This window comes from Erpetoichthys calabaricus, chromosome 3 (genome assembly GCF_900747795.2).
Source record: "Erpetoichthys calabaricus chromosome 3, fErpCal1.3, whole genome shotgun sequence".
In the NCBI taxonomy this organism is placed as follows: Eukaryota; Metazoa; Chordata; class Cladistia; order Polypteriformes; family Polypteridae; genus Erpetoichthys; species Erpetoichthys calabaricus.
In genome coordinates, this window is record NC_041396.2 from 47,236,587 (window position 1) to 47,254,439 (window position 17,853).

General features: G+C 37.1%; 1 protein-coding gene across 1 annotated transcript in view; it reads right to left on the reverse strand.

Annotated features, from left to right (window-relative positions):
* enah (ENAH actin regulator) overlaps nt 1–17,853 on the reverse strand; it is a 211,774-nt gene that overhangs the window by 17,250 nt on the left and 176,671 nt on the right. Inside the window, 5 exon segments of the mRNA XM_051925592.1 lie at nt 2,159–2,225; nt 2,506–2,554; nt 4,786–4,840; nt 13,914–14,041; nt 14,492–14,796. Of these exon segments, the coding sequence (XP_051781552.1) occupies nt 2,159–2,225; nt 2,506–2,554; nt 4,786–4,840; nt 13,914–14,041; nt 14,492–14,796 (604 nt within the window).

A 17,853-nucleotide genomic window follows, 5' to 3' on the forward strand; every position in this document is an offset into this window, starting at 1 on the left:
ATCTGTTAAGTTTCTGTGTTAGTGCCAAAAAGGTAACGACTGTAAGGAATAAAAATATCGTCAGGATGAAATCTGCCTTGGCATTGTGGATCACCGACTGCAGGAAGAAGATCATCACCTTGGATGGTAACATAATCCGTGAGAAAGCACGGAAATTGTACCAGCAGTTTGCTACAGGAGATAATGTAGCAACTTCCCATCACAATATTCCTGAAACCTATAAAGAAAAGCCAACACAAAACACCACCAGAAGAAGACCCGTCCAAAGATACGACTCCTCCTGAAGAAGAGGCGCCACCCGAGGAATTTTAAATCCTCTGCATTGTACTGCACAGCTACTTTGTCATCATCATCAATATCATTCATCATTGGTGAGTACCCGTACATTTTACTGTATTTTAATTAAATGAAATTATTATGTATTTACTCTACTTATACCAAAGAAAACGCGCTTGCGGTTTTTCACAATTTGCGGGTGCTCTAGGAAGGTAACCCCCTGCGATTTTTGGGGGTGTACTATATATTTTATTGGCTGTTATAGTACAGCAAAAATAAGGAAAGTCTTTTGAGGTTGACTTTATCAATACTCTTCTCTAGCTGCCTTTTAGCAATTCTGATATCTCTTTCATCGGTCTCATGTTTTAACGCTATATGGTTTAAGCTATTATTTATTCAATATTTTATTCAATAGGTTTTAGTCTATTTTTCTTAATCACTATAAAGATCTATTTCTTATCCTACAGTTTATAATTTTTATTAAAAAACTCTGTTATGAAGATAAATAAAACCTTTAATGAAGGTTATCCCAAGGTACACAAGGAGCAGGATTTGTTAAATAAGTAAAACTGGACAGGCCAGGTTTGTCCACCTGAAGATGTTAGACCAGATTTATTTCTTTAGGGCTTTTGCACATCAGTTCAAGATTTGCTCAGTTAAAATGACATTATTTTAGTTTTCACCTAATTTGCATTGTCAGAAGATTGATAAACATATTATATTGTGATCATTTTTAACAGTTCAACAACTGCCACATTCTGAATTGTGGGTTTAAAAAATAGTAATTAAAAATAAAAGAAACTATTTGCAAAGAATGTTTAGAATTATTTTCAAGCACTAATAAAATAAACATTACTAATTAAAAAATGCTTTAAAAAACAAAGCAGATAAAACTTTCACAGGATATACTGGCATGTAAGTGAAAAAACAACAAGTAAAATATATTTTAATAAATTAGTATATTAACATATTTATTAGTCAGTCATTATCCAACCTGCTATATCCTAACAATCACAAAATATCTACTGTACATACCTAGGTTCAAAATTCTTAAAGAATACAGGTTAGCAGTTAAGACACACATTTACAACTTTTTAAGTGTTATGCAAATGTTACTTTCCCAAAATCAACTCCATTAAACATACACCAAAGGAAATTAAACATACTAGTGTATGTCAACTTCCAAATGCTTCTTAGGACACTACTTTCTCAAAAAATAGACTAACTTTGCCCCCTACTGGTCACTTTGTACACAGCGTTAAAGATTCATTTTCATAAGTTATATCACACTTTACAGGTTTCTATACCTGCTTAGGGAATCACAGTAGTTGTCAGAAACCATCTGATTTCTCCATGGTGAATCCCGTCTGTGAGGGTAAAAAAGACTAACTTAACAGGCTAATTCTAACATCTAAGGATGAATAAGAAATAAGAGAGCATAATTTAAAAAGTAACCTTAAGGTGTGCACGCTGCCTAACTTAACACAGTTAATGTAACTTACATAGCTTATTACAGCTTTTACTTAAATAACGTATACAGAAGCATACATATTGTAAGTATGCATTTATATTGGTATTGAAAAGTACACAAAATAAATGAAAATGCAAATCCTCCTAATTAAAAAACTGTATGCTACATTTTGGATTATTTCATAAAAATCCCTTTGCACTGAATTTACATGAGATTGACCTAGCTCTGTCCGCATCATTTCATTTTCAGAATGAAACACTTCATGACAGGCCAAAGAAAAGATAAAAGAAAAATAATTTGCAATTCCAACTATCTAAATTTACTTTTACAAAAAGAAAATGCTTTAATATTTTTTATACACTAAACTTAAATGATATACTACTTCGGCTATGGTGAGAAAAGTAGTATTACCTTGATATAACTGGAGATTTGCTACCATTCATAGTGTTTGTTCTTTCCCAGGGCTTTCTAGCCATATCTAAACAAAAATAAATTAAAAAAAAGAAAAATCACCCACATGCCAGCATTACTCCAAGTTTCTTTAATATATTCAAATTTTCAGTGAATTCAGATTTTAAGTAAAGGGCTTTTAGACATTTTGTTACTTTACATTAAACATAATTTGCTCTCACTGTTGATAGTTGGGTGCTTTGAAGCAGTCAGTCTTGCATAAAACATGAACAAGACTAGTTGACTACTATACTGTACAATACTTTTTTTTTTTTTTAAAGTTTTAACCACAAGAAAACAATGTTTACCTGGAGTACTTGCTGCTGGTATCTTAGGACATGTGGGTTCTGCATCCTCCTGTAGGGAAAAATATAACTAGGACCATTACAAATTTTATCAAGAGAAAACTGACTGGCACACACACACTGATGGAACGCATCAATGGGCAGACACTGCCCTCCCATTCTCGGGAGGACAATATAATGTAAGGACGGTGGGAGACTGCCTCCTGGGGTGACGTGTTTCACCCAGTACAATGGGGTGGCAGCATCCCAATACAGTCATATGAAAAAGTTTGGGAACCCCTCTTAATTCTTTGGATTTTTGTTTATCATTGGCTGAGCTTTCAAAGAAGCAACTTCCTTTTAATATATGACATGCCTTATGGAAACAGTAGTATTACAGCAGTGACATTAAGTTTATTGGATTAACAGAAAATATGCAATATGCGTCGTAACAAAATTAGACAGGTGCATAAATTTCGGCACCCCGACAGAGATATTACATCAATACTTAGTTGAGCCTCCTTTTGCCTCTAGATGCCTCCTATAGCCTTTGATGAGTGTCTGGATTCTGGATGGAGGTATTTTTGACCATTCTTCCATACAAAATCTCTCCAGTTCAGTTAAATGTGATGGCTGCCGGGCATAGACAGCCTGCTTCAAATCAGCCCATAGATTTTCGATGATATTCAAGTCAGGGGACTGTGATGGCCATTCCAGAACATTGTGCTTCTCCCTCTGCATGAATGCCTTTGTAGATTTTGAACTATTTTTTGGCTTAACGAGCTGATCCAACCAATTTGGTGTTGCAAGTAATCAGTATTGAGCAGTTACATGCATTCAAATCAACAAAATTACAAGGGGACCCAAATTTTTGCACAACCAATTTTTCACATTTAATTTCGTACAACTAAATACTGCTTCACTAAAAATCTTTGTTCTGAAAACACCCCAGTACTCAGATGTTCCTAGGAAATGAAAGACATACCACTGTTATCTTTTTTGTTGAAAGTAAATTATTACGCAGGCTGAGAGGGGTTCCTAAACATTTTCATATGACTGTAAGTAAGGATCCCATATGAATACCAGCAGGTCTGCATTGGTGGTGTAGTTCCAATAAGCAGCTTTGTTGGGGTCCATGGTTGCCACTAGAGGAAGCTGTCAGAAGGAGGCTCCTCTATCAAACACTGTATGGTTAAAATTATGTGGTCACCACTCCTGATTAAGTTCAGGTTTTTCAGACATGGTCACTGTTAGCAGGTGCGTAAAATCAGCATACAGCCATGAAATCACCATTCACAAACACTGTCAGTAGAAAGGGTTGTACTGAAGAGCTCGGCAACTTGCCACTGTCATAGGATGCCAAGTTCACCACTAATCAATACATGAAACTTCTGCTCTGTTAGACCTGCCCAAGTTAACTGTAAAAGTTATTCATGTGAAGTGGAAGTGACTAAGAGCAACAGTGGGTTAGTCATAAAGTGGTAGACCACACAAATTCAAGAGTAGTGCTACCAAGTGCAGAAGCACACAGCACGTAAAAATCGATCATCTTTGGCTGCATCAGTCACAACAGAGTTCCAAACTGCCTCTGGAAGCAACATAACCACAAGAACTGTGCATTATCAGCTTTATGAAATGAGTATCCATGGCAGAGCAGCTACACAGATCACTATACACAAAGCTAAGGATCAGCTGGAGTGGTGTAAAGCATGCCACTATTGTACTCTGGAGCATTGGAAACATGTTCTCTGGAGTGATGAATCACATTTCATTTTCTGGCAGTCTGATGGATGAATCGGGGTTTAGTGGACTGCATAGTGCCTACTGTAAAATTTGATAAGAGGAGGGGGTAATCATTTTTGAGGGTTTGTGCACACATCCAAGTCCATAAAGATAATGTTTGAGGGGTCTGTGGAGCGAACTCAAGTGTACTAATACACAGCCCTTGACCCCAGAGTTGGATCTAAAAAAGAAGTCCTCCGCCTCAACTAGGTGATATGAATTTTATAGTGGAGGAAGACAAACTTTGTCTGTAGAGGAGAAAGAGGGAGGGACAAAGAATGAATAGGAGTAAGAGTAGCATATCACTGGTCTTGTGCGCTATGATAGCAGCATCTTTCCCTACATGCCAGAAAGTAGGGAGATGCTGCAGGCTGGTTACATATGCCAGAAAGAATTTCACAGTACTCTGTACACGTGACAATATTGCTACAGATGCAACCACCCATACACACACATATGCATGCATACAGAAATGCATGTAAATTCACATGCATACTGTGAATTATTAATAAGTCTACTCACTTGTTTTTCTTTTGTTTCTGGTTCAGGTGTTGATCCCTTTTCAGCAATTCTTCTCCTAGACAGAAAATTGCAACTTTAATTATCTAGGCTTTGCACAGGGAAAACACTAGCAGTTAACACTATTTTGTTATTTAAAGTCTGAACATACTGTTATGATCAAATACGTGTAATACATGTTTTAGAAATGTCTACGGTTTACAAGTGATTATATAAAATGGGGAGATCAACTACCAATATTAAAAGCAGATTTTACTTAGTTAAACATGAAGATATCATTCTCAAACTCATTAATGAAATTAATGGTAATGGGGGCTAGAGCCAATTCTGTCAGCATTTGCTAAAAGGCAGGAAACGGCCCTGGAAAGGGTATCTGTACATCACAAAACATGATAAATAATTAACTTCTGATTATTTGTCAATCCAAACATCAAAGTTTAAAAACATTTCTGATTTTACATGTCTGAAAGTATTTTTAAACAGATGGCATTATATCAAAAATATATATTACTAGCAGTGCCCTGCGGCTCCGCCCGCGTATTAGTGAAAAAGGACAGTGAGGAAGGCCCTGCCCGGCTCCCCACTTCTGACGTCACGCTTCCTCTTCCCCTCAGCCTGCAGCCTCTGTCTCAAATTAGCACAAATATATCGCTCTGGCAAGCAAACTATGCTTACTGCAATGAGAGAAGTTGCAAAATCAACCGGAATGTTCAAGCAAATTATGGAAAAAAAACAAATCTAAATCTGTTAAGTAGTTCTCTCATGAAAATCAGACAGACATATAGACAGACAGATGCTCGAATGAATATATATATGACACTGTCGTATTTTAAAGTTTTTGGCATATCTTGCAATAAACCCCGAAGTCAATTAAAAGCAATGATGGTATTTTTATATACCTATATGTATCATTTTTTTTTACTCTCAAATTAATCTTGTCTTTCCATGCTGTCTGGTCTCTTTCAACAGAAAGATATGTAATTTGCATAGGTACAGTATATGCCCAGATGAGCAGTGCATCACAGCTGAGTGAATCTGCTTTTATCAAAGATGTACGTTCAGCCACATACAGTGAAGGGCTCAATACCATTGAAAAGCTAAGGCTAAGAGTATTCCAGTGATGTTGCACATGATTGGTCATTCATATTACGTCACAGCTGTGTGTAAAAAGGAGGACATAAAATCGCGTGTGAAACAGCTCGATAGATAGATAGATAGATAGATAGATAGATAGATAGATAGATAGATAGATAGATAGATAGATAGATAGATAGATAGATAGATAGATAGATAGATACTTTATTAACACACAGTTACACACTTCTGTCATAGTACACAGGGATTGTTTGATTGACATGCATTAAGGCGTGAAGTTTGCACTAGAGAGGTGTTATCTTCTTCTTCTTCAAAAAAAAAAACATTCGGTTGAGGAAGTCTTAAAGTACCAGAATGCTGGTGACACGGAAAAAGACTATTGAGAACAACATGTTTGCTAAAGGACTCAATGCTATGCTTGATTTTTAAGTACTGCTCATAGTTTAACTCTGAAGCATTGCGGCATGCAGTTTTACAGTTCAACTGTCATGAGTTCAATTACCATATACAGGAGAATGCTTGCTAAACATTCTGCCTGTTAGTTTTCTGAGCACTGCTCTTCCAGTTTCAACTTAAAGTATCTGCAATGTACTTGCTTGCAGCTTCATGTGCTGACCCCCTCTCTCTATCCCCTCTCAATCAAATGCCACTGAATCACATCACACAAATTTTTACATGGGACTGTTTTAAATCACATTTAATTCACATGGGAATCCCTCTCACTGTCCCAATCGATCAAAAGACATTATTCCTTTCCATTGTTTTGAGTAATCCAGTTTTCAACTTGCATGCCAAAAATGTGCACTTTAGGTCGATTCGACATTCTATAGTGGCCCCTTTGTGAATGGTTTAGGTGTATGATTGTGTAACTAGCTCTGGATCCAGGACAGGCTCTGCCATGGGCCCAGGGTTGCCAGAAAAGGCACTGCTTCCACCTTGAGACCCAAAAAGGGAACAAGTTGGTATGAAAATGAATGTATGTACTTAATTTACTCCAGATGTAAATTAAATAAGTAGGTAACAACAAACAAACCAATAAAAAAACTCTTAACCTTTCGGGGGGCAACTAAGGCAAGAGAAGACGTGTAAATTAAAGGGGAAAAAATGACCAATCTATTGTTCAAAATGAAAGGTTTCTCTGTGTCTGGTGGTAAACAGAAAATGCTTCAAAGTCTGGCATGAAAAATAATTCTGAAAGTAAAGGTTTGAATGAGTACATAAGTACATAGTTAAAAATTGTTTACTCGTTGCTTCAGTGAATAATGTGTATATTTTTTTTGCTAAAAAATACAAATCTAACTGCAATACTTGTTTAGAAAAAACTGTTGAAGTGTTAGACACAAAATGTTTCCAAAATGGGATATCTTATGCTAAACAATAGAACTTTGCAATACTGTGGGATATGACATCTTGGGGCACAAAAGGAAAAAAAATGTACGATGCAAGGTTATGCATCATAAAATGTCTTAGTTATGTACTGTATAATCCAGATGTTTGGAGAGAAATTCCTAAAATAATTAATTTTCTGTGTTTTACTTAGTTGATACTGGTGTGAAACAAATGTTGTTATTCATATAAAGACTCTTCTAAAAAAAATTGAAGTGTTATACTCAGTACTCTTTAGCCATGTGCCGGTTCTTTATTACATAAGTAGAATAGCAGCCATTTATTTTTGGGTATGTAATTTAGATGCAATTATACCAAAAACCCCTTACAGCATAAAAGGTTAAACAAGATCATTTCTAGTAGAGGGTGTCAAATGACAATCTACAAGTGTCACAGCAGACTGCTTCCTTGCGCATGCTAGGGATGTCTTTGTCTAGTTACACTGATTTAAATACTCTAGTGCAGGGGTCTGCAACCTTCACTATGAAAAGAGCCATTTTGCCCCCTCTTCCTCCAAAGAAAAATAGTCTGGAGCCGCAAAACATAACACAGCTGATAAACTTTTAAAAGTTTTAATCTTTTTTAAGATTTTACATGTTACAACCACGGAATACAACAAACAGAAGTGCAGTGTGCATGTGTAGGGCTACTTTGAAATAAATTAAACTGAACTATGCAGGCCTATTTGGGTCCTTCCTATACCTGTGTAAAATTAAAATAAAAACTAGCCCACTTTAATATAAATAAAACATTTAGCTGTAGCTTAGCAGCTTTAAAAAAGTAAACATAAAATTCCATTTCAGTGTGCTGAATCAACTGAAGCACCTGAACATACAAAAAAACCTACATCAGCTCCGGGTCCGAAATGAATGTGTTTTGTTTTTCTGAAAAATAATAGCTTATTAAATGCTATTGTTGTCACCTGTTTAAAGTGACTTCTGTTTCTGAAGTTCGCTGCTGATCATCTCTATGTCAGGGCTGTACAATGTGACTTTGACCTTCACACAGGACTGCAGGCTTTCATGTGTGAGGCGGGAGCGATATTTGGACTTTATGAAGTTCATGCTTGAGAAAACTTGCTCACTTAAGTATGTTGAGCCAAAGATGGACAGGACTCCAAATGCATATTTTTTCATGTTCATATACGTTTCAGGAATGGCACTCCATGTGTCGAAAACAAATTTGTCGGGTTTGGGGAGGTTTTAAATATCACTCCATTTGTGCTCTTTAGCGAGAGTAGCCTTCTGACGGGTGACTTCTTCAAGATCCGCTGTCAGGCATTTGAACTTGGACACCCATTAATCTTTATCTGCTATGTCGTCCAGTTAAATTTCTAGATCGGGTTTACTCCTGTGAATGCGGATGTGTTCAGAAGGGATGGGTCGATGTCCAGGGGTGTGACAGGGAAGGAGAGAGTGTGTGTTTTTCCTTTCTGAACTCACTGAATCTTTCTCTAAATGCAGCTTGCATTTTCTGAGCAATTTCCCGTTTGTTTTTAAAGTCGGAGAATAGATGCTCTGATATTTTTATGAACGATTCTTTCATGTATTCTCCGTCTGTGAACGGCTTACCCCTCCTTACGATCTCTTGAGCTGCCACAAAACTAGCGGCTGTAGTTGACTGTGTAGAAGTGATCCACTTTTTGAAAGTATGTTTGCTCTGTTCAGCTTTCCGTTGCAGTTCCGAAATTGCTCTCTTTCGCTTATTTTCAGTGAATGCTGAGAGCTTGTTTTGAAAATGTCTTTCAATGTTACATTTTTTGTTGTTCGATAATTTATCGCCACATATTAAGCACACCGGTAAGCCAGCGTCGTTGGCGGTGAAGGCAAATGCTTCTGTCCACGCAGAATTAAACTCTCTAAATTAGATGTTAAAATGTATAACAGTAGTAGTAGTAGTAAATAAACATATATATATATATATATATATATATATATATATATATATATATATATAAATACAAGTTAAATTAAGAAATTTCCATCATTCATTTTCATGGTTTTTATTTTTTTGTCAAGGCCAAAGGGAGCCACTACAAGGAGGCTGAAGAGCCGCATGTGGCTCCAGAGCCGCGGGTTGCCGACCCCTGCTCTAGTGTTTGAGCCTCTCAGTTTTTATTTTTTGCTTTCACACTTTTAATTTTCAAACCAAACTTTTGCTGATGCAAATGTAACCCTCATTTAAAAAGGTTACATATCCTTCCAGTGACAGGCTGTAACTTGCAGTTAAGTAAATGTGATTTTAAGAAGTAACACACCCTGCATTGTTGAAAATATTGATCTGTGTGATGAGTAAAATTTGCCCCAGATCAGATCATATGGAAAATAAAAAGACATGTATTAGCATAAATAGACATAAAAGTAATTAAGAGCTTCTATAAGCATTAAACTTAGTTTGAATTACACATGTCAAGCAAATAGTTAAATAAAGGCATTTGCCATATTTCATTTAGGCTCAGAGCAAAATCACCAATATTGAGTAACTCGGAAAGACATAGCAGGAAGAGAATGACATACAGAAACTGAGGACAGAGAAGGGGGAACACCTGTTGTTTGCAGTTCAGCTAAGAAATAAGGGAAGCTGAAAATGGTATTAACAGGGATTGTTTGATTGACATGCATTAAGGCGTGAAGTTTGCACTAGGGAGGTGTTATCTTCTTCTTCAAAAATAAAAAAACATTCGGATGAGGAAGTCTTAAAGTACCAGAATGCTGGTGACACGGAAAAAGACTATTGAGAACAACATGTTTGCTAAAGGACTCAATGCTATGCTTGATTTTTAAGTACTGCTCATAGTTTAACTCTGAAGCATTGCGGTATGCAGTTTAACAGTTCAATATTGGGTAACTAGGAAAGACAGAGCAGGAAGAGAATGACATACAGAAACTGTCTGAGGACAGAGAAGGGGGAACAGGGGGAACACCTGTTGTTTGAAGGTCAGCTAAGAAATAAGGGAAGCTGAAAATGGTATTGAATGACGAGATGCACAAAATATTGGTGGCCAAGAAAGGCATGTGAGAAGCCAGCTGGAGTAGTGAGTCGGAATAGAGAGCAAAGGCATTGTTTCAAACGAGGTCAATATGATAAGAAGTGATTATATAAACTGTGATTTTTGGCCTATTCAGGGCTCAGACCAGTTTGGCCTAATTGGGTTGAGTCCACGTTATTGTTTATTGCAATAAAACTAATTATTCTGTTTGCCTATCCTTCAACTCCTAGAGCCTTCTTTAAAGTTGAGAATCTTCGGCGTATTTTACACTTCTGCAATCACAGTTCCAGTTATATCTTCTTTTACATCTTATTCATATGCTACAATTATCAAGTTATTTTTACTGTAAATATACTCAGATTAGATTATTGTTGCTGTTCCATTTAAGACAACACTCTTATGTGTGCAAAAGTGCAAGTTATTGTGTGGAATGGTGTATGTTTTTGATTGGTTCTTATATCTGCATTATTAAGGGTAAAATTAGCATTCACAATAAAGCAAAAAATTTACAGTTTACAGTAAACACCATCACAAACATTGCATCAACAACTCCCTGTAGATATTTCACTTCTACCACTTCAACTGGTAAGGCTGGTCTACTATTTCAAATGCTTGTTCCATTTTTGTTCACAAAAGCATATTCTGGCTGTCGCTTATTTAACAGCATTTTACCTATATATATATATAAATAAATAAACCACACACATGTTTGGGACAACTTCGTAAGTGGATTACGGGTTTACGCAACAAGAGTAATGTAAGATTTTCATGGACGTGTTCATATTGTTTTCTGTTATCCAGTGTTGGTCAGCATAAATGCCTATGGTATTGCTGTCTCCACTCTGCATGAAAACATGAGATTAAACATCACTTGGGGTGAGGAACATATAAAAAATATTTTTTAGAATATTCCTTTAAGGAGTATTATTGTACTCTGTACAATGATAATATTTACCCAAGAAACTCTTAGTTAGATGATTTCATCATTTGGACCCCACCCTCACATTCAAACTTGCCTACCTTCAGAAAATGATTCAGATAGATAAAAATTAGTAAAATCTTTATTGGACATCTTTGGTCTCATTCCTAACACCAACCTGTAGAGACTATACATTAATTCCAAACTACTGAAGAACTATACTAAAAAAATACTGAAAGGAATACTACCAACATTTTTATTTGGTACTAAAATATGTCCCAATGAAATTCTCAACAATCCCACACACCCACTACATAGTAAACTTCCATTTTCTGGCATTAAACAGATTCTTATACATCGAATAAACACTTTACTGACATTATAGATCATTTGTACCTTCAGCAATTGGGGCATGTAGTGAGAACAGGTTACTGGAATACACGTCCATCACTTACATGGCAGATACATATCAGCCATTATACAGATGGGTGTAACATTTTTTAGTATACAGTTAGGTCCATAAATATTTGGACAGAGACAACTTTTTTCTAATTTTGGTTCTGTACATTACCACAATGAATTTTAAATGAAACAACTCAGATGCAGTTGAAGTGCAGGCTTTCAGCTTTAATTCAGTGGTGTGAACAAAACGATTGCATAAAAATATGAGGCAACTAAAGTATTTTTTTTAACACAATCCCTTCATTTCAGGGGCTCAAAAGTAATTGGACAATTGACTCAAAGGCTATTTCACGGGCAGGTGTGGGCAAGTCCGTAGTTATGTCATTATCAATTAAGCAGATAAAAGGCCTGGAGTTGATTTGAGGTGTGGTGCTTGCATGTGGAAGGTTTTGCTGTGAACAGACAACATGCGGTCAAAGGAGCTCTCCATGCAGGTGAAAGAAGCCATCCTTAAGCTGCGAAAACAGAAAAAACCCATCCGAGAAACTACAATATTACGAACGTCAAAATCTACAGTTTGGTACATCCTGAGAAAGCAAGCAAGCACTGGTGAACTCAGCAATGCAAAAAGACCTGGACGTTCACGGAAGACAACAGTGGTGGATGATCGCAGAATCATTTCCATGGTGAAGAGAAACCCCTTCACAACAGCCAACCAAGTGAACAACACTCTCCAGGGGGTAGGCGTATCGATATCCAAGTCTACCATAAAGAGAAGACTGCATGAAAGTAAATACAGAGGGTGCACTGCAAGGTGTAAGCCACTCATAAGCCTCAAGAATAGAAAGGCTAGATTGGACTTTGCTAAAGAACATCTAAAAAAGCCAGCACAGTTCTGGAAAAACATTCTTTGGACAGATGAAACCAAGGTCAACCTCTACCAGAATGAGGGCAAGAAAAAAGTATGGAGTAGGTGTGGAACAGCTCATTATCCAAAGCATACCACATCATCTGTAAAACACGGTGGAGGCAGTGTGATGGCTTGGGCGTGCATGGCTGCCAGTGGCACTGGGACACTAGTGTTTATTGATGATGTGACACAGGACAGAAGCAGCCAATTGAATTCTGAGGTGTTCAGAATCATACTGTCTGCTCAAATCCAGCTAAATGCAGTCAAACTGATTGGGCGGTGTTTCATGATACAGATGGACAATGACCCAAAACATACAGCCAAAGCAACCCAGGAGTTTATTAAAGCAAAGAAGTGGAAAATTCTTGAATGGCCAAGTCAGTCACCTGATCTTAACCCAATTGAGCATGCGTTTCACTTGTTGAAGACTAAACTTCAGACAGAAAGGCCCACAAACAAACAGCAACTGAAAGCCGCTGCAGTAAAGGCCTGGCAGAGCATTAAAAAGGAGGAAACCCAGCATCTGGTGATGTCCATGAGTTCAAGACTTCAGGCTGTCATTGCCAGCAAAGGGTTTTCAACCAAGTATTAGAAATGAACATTTTATTTCCAGTTATTTAATTTGTCCAATTACTTTTGAGCCCCTGAAATGAAGGGATTGTTTTAAAAAAAAAATGCTTTAGTTGCCTCACATTTTTCTGCAATCGTTTTGTTCACCCCACTGAATTAAAGCTGAAAGCCTGCACTTCAACTGCATCTGAGTCGTTTCATTTAAAATTCATTGTGGTAATGTACAGAACCAAAATTAGAAACAAGTTGTCTCTGTCCAAATATTTATGGACCTAACTATGTATTTGCATATGTATGCATGTCGGTGTTCAGATGTATGTGGATTTCTACATTGTATTTTTTTGTCTTTTTTTTTTTTTATATTAAAACATATTTCTATGTTAAGTTTATTGTTGATGCATAAACCAAATGAATTTCCCCATATGGGATAATAAAGTAAAAGTTTCTTGCTGACAAAGCATAACATTCTCAGTTCAACTAAATCCAATATAGGGTGGCAGAGGCCAGAGCCTAACCTGGCAAATATCATCCATGGACAAGGTAAAAGTCTATCATGGGATCTACACATGCTCACTCTGAAACTATCACAAGGGCATACTAGAATTGCCCATGATGAAATATTGTAGCAAGAAATGAATTTTCTTTAATATTTTCAACATTTTAATTAAGCCTGATAACACAAAAAGAGGTAAATAGAAATGTATAGGCAAATCTGATTTGACTAGGCTGCATATAATGGATGGGAAAAAATAGTGACTAATCTACAAGGATCTCTTAAATTATGAAGAAGCACTTATAACTGTTGTACCAGATTAATGAAATCAATGTACATAAATGTAACACAAAAAATAAAAATCTACCTCCTGGCCAGCAGGGCACTCATTTCTTCCATGAGACCACCTCCACCCACAGACAGTGGTCCATTTCCACGACTAGACTCTATTTTTGTCAGTGTAGAGCCAGCTGCAACGCTTGTAGAATCTTCACTCTACTCAAAAAATGATCAATTGTCTTAAATTAGACAAACATGAAAAACTAAACTTCACATGAAGTAAAGACAAGGTTTATTATATTTTAGTAACCAAATGATTGGTTGAAATGTTGCTTGAAAGTGATTTACAAACTGATTATCAAAAATATTACCAAAACAACATATTTGTTCAGAATGCTCATACAACATAAGCAGTACATCTATACATGTTGCAACTCCAACAGCCTCTTTTAGAACTTTTCTATTTTGAAAGGAATGGCATGACATAATCATCTTAACATCGTCATCTCAACAATCTTCAGCACAAATTTGATGAATATGGTTTTTACTCATTTGTTTTTGAAGGATCATTACAGCTTTAACAATATTGCACTTAAAACGTTTGTCAGAATATCACCCACTTCTAACTTAATACAAGTGGCGTTGCAGGGCATTGTTTTCACTTACCCTTGGCACTTTTCTCAGTTTGGCTCCAGCCAAAGCTGCCGCTAATCCAGCCAGCGGACGGTTTTCATCTGACACAGGAGAGAAACCTGCTGTGGGTAGAGGAGGGGCTGGGGGTGGGGGAGGTGGTGGTACCTGGCCTGGAAGTGGTGGAGGAGGTCCAGGAGGTGGTGGAGGTCCAGAGGAAGAAGGTAAAGGTGGGGGTGGAGGCGGGCATGGAGGAGGTGGAGGACCTGTCACTAGCGGTAGTGAAGCTCCTGGAGGAAGTGGAGGGGGTGGAGGAGGAGCTGGTGGGCCTGGACTATTTTCTGTTGAGAAAATAAAAAAATAAAAAATGAGGAAATATAAAACATAAGATAGATTGATTTTCCATTCTGGAATAAAATAATGAGTGACAAAGAGTAAACAAAACTTAGAAATAACATTATGTAAATAAACACAATATAGTTTTACTGAACTGTCTATATAAGAAGAATACAGCATGAGCTGAAAGACTCAAATGGCCTTTTCCACTGATTGCTGCCCAAAACAAACCATTCAACAGCAGCAAAACTCTTAGGTTTAATCAACACTAACACAAATAAATTTGAAAACACTTGGCATTTTGTGACTGTTTTCATAACATGTAAGCCTATCCTTCTGTGATTCAAGAGAGATCCATGTTTATGGAGTAAACGTAAAATAAATCAAAATGATGAAAAGCGAGAAAATGAAATAGAATGAACACCAGACAGGCAACAACCGCTTTTAAAATTTACAAATGAGTATAAGGTAGTAAAATCAATGGATAATACAGACTGGCAGTCCTGAGAAAGAAATATGGTAAAATACTTCAAGTGTCACACAGAGAATTTAAGAAAAGACTGCCTCTACTGTAAAAATGAAATCACAATTGAAATTCTGGCAACAAATCTCTAGTCAAGAGGCCGAGCACATGACAATCATACATCAGCATTTTAAAAAGCTTAGTTTCCACATTCTCACTGCTGGTATTTTCAAATTTATACACTTTGGAGAGCGTTCTCAATAAAGACGCATTCTTCAGTGGCGAAAAATACTATCTTAGTATGGATGGAAGGATAACATTAATAAAAAAAATGGATGCCTTGGTATCAGCACACTGTGCAGTTTGTTTCATAGAACTGGGCTCGCCTCTTTCTAGTTTCTCAGAGAACTTACAATCCCCTTTCTTTTTTTAATTTTCTATTTACAGATTAGATCTGTTCTCAGGTCATGAGGAATAGGTTTTTCTGCCCCTGTTCCCAACCATCCATTATATGACTAAACACATTTCTTTTTGTACGCTTGTGATGAGTCCATTATTACATCTATCCTAGTCACTCAGAGATGAATCACTAATCTATCCCTGCCAAGCCCATTGTGTTGGAACACAGTTTTCAAAAACATCAAAAATTCTCCCAGAAATTTGAATTATCAACACACCCAACATAAAGCTAGTCATATATTCTATCACTAGAAAGGGTTTCCCGATGGGTTTAGCTGCTGACCCAATCTGTCACCAGTGTTCCCTTAATGTACTTTTCTCCACGTTCTGGGAATGTCCCACTATTGCAGTTCTGAGCCCCAACTGCTCTTGCTCTTTCCTCCATTTTCTGTCTTTTTTCCTTGCTTTTTGTATCATTCGACACCTTTCAGATTTCTCTACTCTCTCTCACTCTTTTATAAACAGCATATTACTTCAATAGTTACAGCATTAGCCAAAGTTTTTATCGTTTCCCAATGGAAGAACCCTAACCTTGTTACTCTCACTGTTTGGAGGTCGTCTTTTTTTATAACCTTGCTCTGTTAGAACTGTCAGCTGCACAGATGGATAGTGTAGCGGCTCAAACAAGTAGGAAGGCACTATTTCCACGATAAAGTCATGGATGACATCGAGCCCATTACTGAACTTAATTTGTAAATTTTAGTTTTCCCTCACTCAGCAGGACATGTGGGCCTCTGAGCTTTGTCAGTGACCTGTAGGTTTTATTGATTTATTTTTTACTCTGTTTCTTTGTATAGCAATAGGGGTTAGGGTGAGGGAAAGGGTGGTTCAAATATATATGAGAATTGATTTTTTTATTTTTAAACTAGGGGGCTCTCCCCCTGCTCACTTTGCTCGCCCACCACAGGGTCTGGTTTACTGGATATACAATTTAAAGAGATTGTTATTTTCATGGGAATTGTTACATATGCATTATATTCACTTTTACTTTAAAACTTGCATAAAAATAATACTGTACTTGTCCTTTATTTCCGGTCCCGGGCGTGGTTAAATCTCTTTCTCGCAGGATGTATAACGCTGCTTGCGTTGTGAAGGGGGGGGGGGGTTTGGGGGCAGCTGAACACACACTAAGGATAAGCGGTCGGATCATCTGCTGGCTTGCTGTGTATTCTGCTTGTCGTACTACGGATTGATCATTTAAAAGCCTTTACAGCAGCTGTCCTTTTGCCACTTCGCATCTCTGCCACTCGTGTTGTGAAGGGGGGTGGTGGTGGTGAGGGGGGGGGTTTGGCTGAACGCATGCCAAGGAGAAGTAGTCGGATCATCTGCTGGCTTGCTGCCGCTGACGAGCTGCGTGTTCTGCTTGTCATTGTTTTAAGAGCTGGGAGCACATGAAGTGTGTCTGCCAAAACCATTCCAACAACTGCTAGGTTAGACGCCCGTGAACATGTTTTAAATATTGTCTCACTACCTTGTCTCGCGTGACGTTAAAGTGTCTCTCACTGGACATCAAATTGTCTTCTGAGAAGATCACATCTCGTCTCCCTAGTCTTCCTTCCGATATTTTTTTTTTTTTTTATAATAGAGAGATATAGAAAGAGGGCAGAAAAGGAAAAGATCTAAAAAAAAAGAAATAATAAAGCTGTGTTTTCAAATGTAACTGTTAGTGTGGACAAGGTCTAATTCACAATCCATTAGTTTGTTCTGGTCTCACTTTCTCTCTAAAAACAGTCTCCAAGTGCTTCTGTGGAATTCCTGCACAATCTTAGGCAATGAATGTGAGACATAATGCAGTGGATTCAGAAAGTAACTCATTTGGTTTTTTTTTTTTTTGTTTTTTTTAAAACTTAAATCAAGCAACACCGAATACCCCAGAAAAAAGAGAAAACAGGACTTTAGAATTTTTTGCAAATGTATTAAAAATAACCTGAAATATCCTGTCCCTGGGACTGTGCCTAGTATATCAATATGAGATGCTGAATGTGTATTTCCATTACATTACCCACAATACAAGAGGTTTTCTTTCTTACACAGTGGAGGTTAAGAATTTTTTTTCCTTAATGTAATAACAATCTCCCACTTACATCTGGTGTAAAGTGAAGATGCTGTGAAAAGAGTGAGCTGTTTTAAATTTTTTTGG